Genomic DNA, 9,287 nt, shown 5'->3' with positions numbered 1-9,287 from the left:
TCACCTCTTGTACACAACGGTGCATTTATAAGATTGTTTTTTAATGTCAGTGTATAAAATTGTAATTCAATATTGCAAATCATGGGTATAAATTCACACAAAGCACAGAGAAAAGATCAGTCTTTTAATATCATTTTGGGAAAAAAAAAGAGAACCCAAGTAAAACATGTAATCCGTTCATACAAAAACAAAGATACGAAGTCTACCTCACAATAACATCTGCAACTAGAATCGGAGAGGAAATTAAAAAGATGTACAAAGAAATAAAACAAAAGCGGAGAAAAAAAACAAAAAACAAAACGTTTGACCACATGCCAATCAGCCTCAAAAGTCCCTATACAATAGCTCAACACACCCACCCCTCCTCGCTCACATGAGCAGTAATAGTTGGGATGCACTGGCTACAGAAAGGGTGCACAAATCAGACAGTCTGATTGCCGGTCATCCTCCCCCCCCCCCACACACTTCCCAGTAATCCCAAACTAAATCCTCCCTCATTGGCGAACTCAGGGGCTGGGATGGTTTCCATCTGCTCAACACCTAGTATGGCCGTTCTCTTCTGTCGTCTCTACGGTCACCTCTGAAGGAAAGGACATGCATGTCAGTTACTAGCCAAATGATTTTAAAGACCAACATCTTTTCGTCATTGAATTAAGTCATCGTTTGAACAGCGATTAAGGAGTCTTCATTCACCCACCCCGTTTAAATATCGGTAATGGATAACATAATTTGCAGTCAAAAAGCAAACCGTCGATTAACACGGCGCTTCACCTTCATTGGGCTGCATTACGTCACCCAAAACCCTCAGGACGCAAACACACCAAGTGAGGGTGCAGCATGAATAAGTAGACCGTTAGAATGACTTTGTAACAGCCTTGATGCCAAGAAGAATCTCCCAAATTGGGTCAGGATGAACAATAAAAAATAATCTGATTTTAGTGCATCATTGATGATAGCATTCATTGAACAAAACACAATTTAAACAGTTACATTAAAAAAGAAAAGATATCCGCGAGACAGATGTACTATACATCAATCTTTATAGTACATGCAATGCGTGTATTGTGAAATTGGGACAAAGCACATCTGTAACTAAACTACAGATTCAGTATTTCTTTAATCTCAGGCAAAATGCACCCCCTTGTGGTCATCGAATCAACCTACATCAATAAAGATCCACAGATCATACATGCATCCTCTGCTGAACAGCATGCATGTCAAATGTACACAATACAAACAAAATTAAGGATTTAACCAACCTTCCTCCCATTTTATAACCTCCTCCGAATCCTCCTCCTCCTCCGTAACCTCCACGGTCTCCGCCACGGAAACCTCCACGACCCCTGAAGCCACCGCCACCTCTGTCACCGCCATAACCACCTCTTCCTCCACGATCTGCAAACACGATCACAACAATTCGGTCAGTAAAACATGGGGAGGGATGACCGGGTAAACAAGCACTGGACAGACATGCTGTCGAGATTCTTTACATGTGGCTTTTCTGGTATAAAACTTTGAACCAAGTCATTTAGTTTTATTTTAGTTCCTGTATGTTTTCAATGACATGAGCAGATAGTGGGGAAGCTCTGGGACAAATTGTTCCTGTATTTGAAAAGAAGTTTAAGGCTCACCTCCACCACCTCCATCTCCTGGTTTTGGAGTGCCACACTTGTTACACTCTTGCCGCCGTGCAAAATTCATGTTGCCACAAGAGCTGAGGATAGAAATCAGACAAATACAAATTATTCTTCACAATATACCTCATAGTAGAGACATATCCCATAAAAGTACATAAAAAGCATACAAACCTGTTGGGACAGGGCCAGTCACCTCCCTTAATGTCAAAGTTTGGTCCTCCTCCTCCACCGCCACTACCACGTCCTCTGAAACCTGAAACCGGGAAAAAAATTAGTCAAAAACTAACAAGCACTTAAATTTTGAAACTAGACATTCGATTTGAGCCCTGGATCAGCTCAATAAATACCCACCTCCTCGTCCCCCCCCTCTTGCACCTCCACCACTTGCTCCTCCTCTCTGTGTAAACTCAGCTCTGCGGGTGGCAAATGATACTTTGATAGGTTTGCCTTTAAACTCCTTGCCTAATATGAGAAAACAACATATTGATTAGAGGGACACCGACTGGTATGAGTGCATGATAAGATACATTTCAAAAGATATGAATGGTCTTACCATCAAACCAGTCAATAGCAGCTTTGGCAGAGGGCGGGTCATCAAACGACACTGTACATTCTCCTTTTGGCTGACCGGTGGCCTTGTCAGAGTAGATGTTGATCATTAGCAGTCCAGTTTTCTTGTTCATCTAAAAAGAAATATAAACATACACAAATAAAATGAAAACAGGATACTGTGAATCCCATTGAACCCCAATGCAGTAAACTTAGCTAACTCGTAATGTGACTGGCGCAAAGGATTAAGAGTTTTCCCAAAAAGATGACCATCATGTACCCAATTTTCATAAAGAACAGAGTAGAGAAATATAAAAAGTAGTAGAACAGACATTGGCTGTTTAACCATGTTTCTGTGTAACTCAGTGAGAACACTCAGAAATAGATGAAATACCTTGATGATACCAATTTGCTTAAAGAAGTCGCCGACTTCCTGAACTGTGGCCTCTTCTCCTAGTCCCTGAACAAAAATGGTGTTGTTGTCAGAGTTGTCCTGATCACCAGCTGTGGAAGAGATCAGTGGAGAGAAGATGACAGCAATTATTATATTGCAGACACAGAATGAAACATTAAAAAAAAATACTGCGTTAAGTGTGAGAATGATCTTGCACCAAGTGAATTGACAATTATTTTTTAATTTGAATCCATAGCAACTCGTTGCTTTTTGATTACCCATCTGAAATATCCATGTTCGGTTTATTACAAACCATATCTGATAACTTAAGTATTTGCTTTAGAAAAGGATAGACATTCCAGTGTTTCCCCTAGGTTTACAGCTTCGGGGGGGACAAACACTTAAGGAACAATGCTGATCATTTCTTTTAATGACAACCACAAAGTGTGCAGGTTTTGTCACTGCAGTGTATTTTTCTTGGCTTTTGAAAGAACATTTCCAGAGCTTCTCGATATGGGAAGTCAGAAACGTTTGGCCCATTTATTAAGATCCGCAAAAGGCTGCAAGATGGTCTCCTTGCAGCCTGTTGCGGATGTGTTTTGACCTGCAAATATAATTGTTAGACTTTATTTGTGACTTAAGTGATAGTTGACAGCTTAACATAGTGAGAGCTTAAAGCAGCAAATCCCATTGTCCCAAGTATGTATTACTCTGTTCATGATGGAGAAGTTTACACTGCTGACTGGGACTGTCAAGACAATGGCTCATTGTTGGGTACATAAAACCAAACTCAAATTTTGAGGACACTTCCGACAGTATGGCCAGCTGTGTCTCGTTCTGAAAAGGTAAGTAAGTAAATGCAGTACATAAAAATACATATCAAATAGATAGATACAATACTTAGAGAATGGAAAAGGGATTATTTCAGTTTTCTCTACAGAACATTTCTAAAACTAATAAGAAAACTGAAATAATCCCTTTTTCATTCTCTACTGCATTGTATCTATTAATTAATGTAATTCATTAATTCATGTACTGTATTCACTTTACCAAGATCAGTCTTGTGCAGCCCCGGGGGGAATATAATGATAGGGGAAACACCGCTTTCTGATATCTGATTACAGCGACAGGACAGACTTTGAATTAAAGTCCATTAATCAGTACAAACCCTGGTTGTATAAATCATTTTATGCCAACGAGTCTTACCCGTTTCATCCCTTGAGTCGAAGTCTCGAGAGCCTGTAAAACAGAGGAGATTGTGGAAGAACACTTGAGCACAGAATTTAAACCTGTTGCACCGTTTCACACAAATGACTAGAAACTTCATCCCTATCAATGCATAATGATAAAGAAAATTTAACAATGTCCATGTTTACGGCTCTCTGATGGGTGTTTTCATACCGTTGCATCACATACCAACACCGTGCAAAAAGAACAGAATTGTTCTGGTTTTTTGGGGCGTACGCCAGAAATGAAAACAACCAAAAAGTCTTCAGTATTAGAATGTTTTCGTTCTTCGTCCTGGGAACACTTCAGTCATTTACAATCAGCCCTCGTCTTCATGCAACATACCATTATTTTACAACTCAGGCTCCATGTTGTTTACCATATCTGAAGTCTTTAAGAGAAACTCTGCTAAGAATAGGTGGAGTCCCTTGGGATCTGGACATGAAAAAGGTGGCATTCACCAAGTTTTTTTTTTTTAATCCCCTTTTCATTTTCTAACTCAAGTTCTTTCCTCCCCCACCGACACAGTTCTGATGCTCGTCACTTACCACCGTAATTTTTGTAGCCACCACGGTCACCACCACTGCAGAGGAAAAATTGGAGATATGATGGATTTTTCCTTTGTCCCAACTGAGAGCTCAAAGCTCCCCTACATCCCCATCAGTATGCACTCCTGCCAGGATGTGCGACTATGGTGGAAATGTCTCACACGAGGAATGCGTTAGTCTTAGACAATTAGAGATCAATTAACAGACTACTAGGCAGCTCCGATTGAACAATCAGGTAGATGAGTGAAGACAATCATCCCATCTGGATCACCATTTACAATTAATTTGGAACTTTCTCTTTTTACTTGACCAGATTGGATGCCGAGAGCCAGTACACCAGCAGTTACAATTTTTTATAAATATATATATTAATTTTTTTATACAAGCCAAATTTGTGCGAATGTGAAGAGCAACTAATAAGCAATCTTCCACTGAGTGTTTATGAGATCCTTTAACTGAGGTCCAAGTTTTAGTTCAATCACTCTGAACACCTGTAGTATAAAATGTAGATCCATGTTAACACAACACACATGTTCTCCATCGTCATATACAACACTTGAATGAAACCTGTTGAATGTGAAGCAGCTAAAGATGTTGTTCTAGGTCTACGGGCATGTCTCAGTAGAGTTGCTATTGTTAAAAAACTATCATGCGGTCTTTAGAGCACAAGAAACACCAACATTGAGTTTTTGGCAATTGAAAAGGTATCCCTGTCGAGATTTAAATTTATTAAAAACAGCAAGGCACAAAAAAATAATCCTCAAATGTATTGAAAATATGTAGAATACCGAAGTTAGTCTTAGAAAAACACTAACTGTATAAAACGTACATATTTGTTGCCCTCCTCAGACACATGAGCACCTTGGCTACAAGCTCTCTTTAAAACTAAGACATGCTACTTTTGCAGGTCCTAAAATGGGGAAAGCCAAGTATCATCGTATGCATCCGAGTGTGGAGAAGAAGTTTCCATGAGCATTTGAGAACTTTTTTGAAAGCTTTTTTTTTTTACATCTTAATGGACGATGTGTTTCAGCATTGTTCTGTTTCAGTTGAAGCTCTCAAGTTATTTCAATAAGCGAATATTTCAGTTGATATTATACAGCCTTTAAAAATGACACACGGTGTGTCCCTTTCTGGTTCATGTATTATTGTGGACAATGTCTGGGATATGATGCAGGTCTGTAGTTTGCTAAATTCTGGGAAACATTTAAGGTGGAAACTTTCCAAAAGGAACCAACTGGAATGAGGTTTTTTTTTTTTTTGCTTAGGCTGTATTTACTATATCATAGTAAACATAATCCATTAATTTGCCAAATAAGTCTGTCTGTCTATCTATATATATATATATTATATATATATATATATATATATATATATATATATATATATATATATATATATATATATATATATATATATATATATATATATATATATATGTCAAATATACACAATCTAAAAGCTAGTTATCAAGTAACAAATACAGGTGAAAATTCAAGCCAACATATGGTCTGTGTGATAAGTGAATGAAGTGAACCACCAAGTAATAAAAATTGATTTGCAAAAAAGGATATAAATTAATATAATATAGGTCAATTAGCATGATCAATCAAGCTACATCGCACACAGTAACGACTAGCTCGCAAAAATTAGACGGTTGCATTGGGCTGCCATCTGACGGCTAACTGAAGAAAAAAAAATCTGCCCCATTAATATAATAACACTTGCCTAGAAGCATGAGGTCCTTTAGTAGTGTGGCCTTGACATGCGATAGGAGCAATGCACAGGTTTAATCTCCATGTAATGGGATGATGGCCATTTATCTGTATGTGATGGAAGACTGTGCTGCTAAATTGCTGACCAGACAAATGCTGTAGTGCATGGTTACAATTAAATTACATGGGAATATTTTTAACAAAATATGCCAGTAAACCAAGCATTGCCTTTATGTGTACTTCTCAATCAAACCAAAAAGGTATGATTTTATAATGAAATTGTGGTAAAATTCCCAAATGCCAATCTTAACTTCCCTTGGAAATTGACCTTTGAAATCCTATTTGGGCAGACATGTTCAGTCTCCATTAATTTACTTATGATAAAGAGTAGATTCAGTGGGTTGAACAACTCATCGCCAAATAACCAGTACTTGTGTGATTACCCATCATAACACAAATATGCCTCTTTTCAGGTGAATTGGGTTTTGAATAAATAAAATCTGACGGTTTCATCATATGCATCCAAACTTAAATTTCAATATTAAAGCACAATGCAGCAGGGTGGCAAATATTATAGTAATATTATCTATGATAACTTGGATGAATCAGGTTTTAAAAATATATAACTTTGCCGATCCTTAGCACAAAGCCAATTAGTGTTGAAAATTGTCTATTGGGATGGTTTGTAGTTGATGAGTGATGATGTGTTGACTGACGAAAAGTCATGGCATGTATTTCACAGAGTATAGACGGTACCTTGGGGGCAGTGTCATTATGCAACTTACCCCATACCAGGAGGTTCCTCCGCCACGGTCGTATCCACCACTGCGGTCGAATCCACCACTGCGGTCTGTGCTACCACGTTCAATAGCCGCCACCACCACGACCTCGGCCTCTTAAGCCCCTCCTCCTTCAGAACGATCTCCTTGGTCACGTCCGAACCTCCCACCCTGACCAGCTTCCTCACCTGGTGTATAGAAAGAGTCACCAAGTGATTACCCAACCTGACTTAAAATACAGCACATTTGTGTCTTACAGAATACAAGTGCAATCTACATGTATTGAAATTCCAGTCTGTACCTTCACTCCATCTTCCATAGCTGGCGGCGCCACCACCACCACCACCCCCTCGTGGCCCCTGGCCACTAAAAGAGCTTGGCAGTCCATAGCTGTCACCTCCTTGGTCCTGGATAGGATAGGAACCTTGCTGTCCCTTGAGAAGGCGCCGACTTGTCGCCATACCTTGAAGGGGTTACAGCAAAACATTACAGTAAGAACAACAGAGATACAAATATTTGAAACCATCAATGAGATTTTTCATCAGTTATCAAGGGACTATGACAAGCAGCTGTCAATTAAAAGTAGAGTAGAAAAAGGATAACATTAATCATTATTTAAACGTAGTCGCAAATTTGATATACTAGTTTGGCTGGCATTTCAGCCTCTGCGTTTATCAGATATGGAACAATATTCAGTATAGTTTTGTACTAAGTATTTAAATGATGCACCAATTCTAGTACTTTATCACTTTACAGATTACCTAAACAAGTCATTAAGAGGCATACAACTTTAAAGAGGTCTCTGAACAATGTTATATTAGAGTCTTACCCAGATGATGCCTGTCCGTAATTATCAAAGCTCGGCGGCGGAGGCTGGCTATAACCCTCTGTCGAAAGAAAATTCACAAAATTGAGAATCACCACATTGCATATCTACATGCATTGTTTAGTTTCTTCAACAAAACATTTTCTGTTTTGAGGCAATAGGTGCACAGACAGGTTGATCTAATACAAATTAAGTTATGAGTTGAGAATGTAAGCATGCAAAAGCGTTATCAGTGCAATGCACCAAACATTGCTTATATTAAATATGTTTACTATACCTTGTGTTGCTGCGCCTGGCTGTCCGTAACCACTGTAACTCTGTCCCCCATAAGAGCCACCGCTGCCATTTCCTTGTCCATAACCCTATGCAACAGAATGTTAAACAGTTAAACCTGATCACTAGCGTTTGCAGCCAACAGTCTGATAGTTACTTAGGGGAGGGTCTCACCTGTCCACTCTGCTGACCGGCATATGCCCCGTAGCTACAAACGGATGATAAAGCTGTTAACTTCCGGTTGTGGATGAATTCAAAAACTTTCACCAGCCTTTCGGTTTTAATCGTTATGTGTGCTAAACAGGCAATACAACAATTTGTTTATTCAAACATCGGGAATTAATGTAATGCTCGTTTTACCTTTGTGAGCCACCGTAGCCTGAATCTGAAAGGGAAAATAAAACATGTATATTTTACGATGATAAACGTTATTAAAGCGTGGACGAAAATACCTAAAAGTTTAGAAAAGAAAGTGGAAGATATCAAAGTTATGGACGTTATGCAGATGATGCACTACTAATGTTAGCTTGAAAACAGTTAGGGTGGTGATACCGATAGGCCTGTCAGCACGCTAATCCAGTAAAAAAAAATGGCGGTCAATGTGGTCCGGGCTCGGGCTAACACTTGAAACGAGAACAACGACCATATATTAATAAGTGTAGTTCATCCTCGGCCTAGTTTAATTTAAACTAAAATGGTGAGCTATGAAATTGCCAACTTTCTAAGAAGGCCCATTGGCCCACGTGCCCTAAATGCTGCTTGTTCGGCAGTGGAACAACAGCATCGGTATAAACAAAGACACCGGGCTCGAGCTAGCTCAAGCTAGCTGGCCGAGGCCCTGCTCAGGAAGTAGTATTGTGTTTATGTTACAGACCTTACGGCACAATCGTGGGTTAACACAACAAGTAAAGAAAAGTGTGATGACAAATAGAGTACCGCACTGGTGGGGGGTAAAATAAACGGTTTACTCTAAAACCCCTGCGAACCAATTTTAGTTCTGCTCATGAAAGGGTGAGCCATTTTCCATGAGATAGACGCAGCCATTTTTTGGCCTCGCGGTTGTCTGTAAATTTAGCTCTAATGCTATTTTACTTACTTTTCATTATCTAGCGACACAAATGATTAAAATACACGTTGACATTACCAGTGGCCATTCTGTGACGTTGTATATTTAGTTAAAAAATACAATGAAATCTGTTTCTTGTGACTAGTTGCTAAAACCCTGGTTTGACATCTACGCAGCGCCACAGAATTGAGCTGTCCACTGCGACACTTCCCCCTTATGCAGTTCTTCTTCTTCTTCCTGTTTGGACCGACTGCTCGTATTCTAAGTTAAATC

General features: G+C 39.2%; 1 protein-coding gene across 1 annotated transcript; it reads right to left on the bottom strand.

Annotated features, from left to right (window-relative positions):
• Positions 1–111: 111 nt before the first annotated feature.
• On the bottom strand, positions 112–9,248 carry taf15 (TAF15 RNA polymerase II, TATA box binding protein (TBP)-associated factor). The gene is given in 20 exon segments (XM_034547778.1): positions 112–580; positions 1,260–1,395; positions 1,632–1,714; positions 1,809–1,890; positions 1,989–2,099; positions 2,191–2,320; positions 2,581–2,690; positions 3,787–3,819; positions 4,356–4,390; positions 6,856–6,873; positions 6,875–6,945; positions 6,947–6,973; positions 6,976–7,037; positions 7,151–7,284; positions 7,286–7,312; positions 7,679–7,736; positions 7,953–8,037; positions 8,123–8,156; positions 8,309–8,333; positions 9,093–9,248. Coding segments are annotated over 20 exon segments (1,311 nt in total). The 5' UTR covers positions 9,103–9,248; the 3' UTR covers positions 112–540.
• Between the last annotated feature and the right edge of the window lie 39 nt (positions 9,249–9,287).

This window comes from Cyclopterus lumpus, chromosome 13 (genome assembly GCF_009769545.1).
Source record: "Cyclopterus lumpus isolate fCycLum1 chromosome 13, fCycLum1.pri, whole genome shotgun sequence".
Lineage (NCBI taxonomy): Eukaryota > Metazoa > Chordata > Actinopteri > Perciformes > Cyclopteridae > Cyclopterus > Cyclopterus lumpus.
The sequence above is the reverse complement of the archived record's forward strand: the minus strand, read 5'-3'. Positions and strand labels throughout refer to the sequence as shown.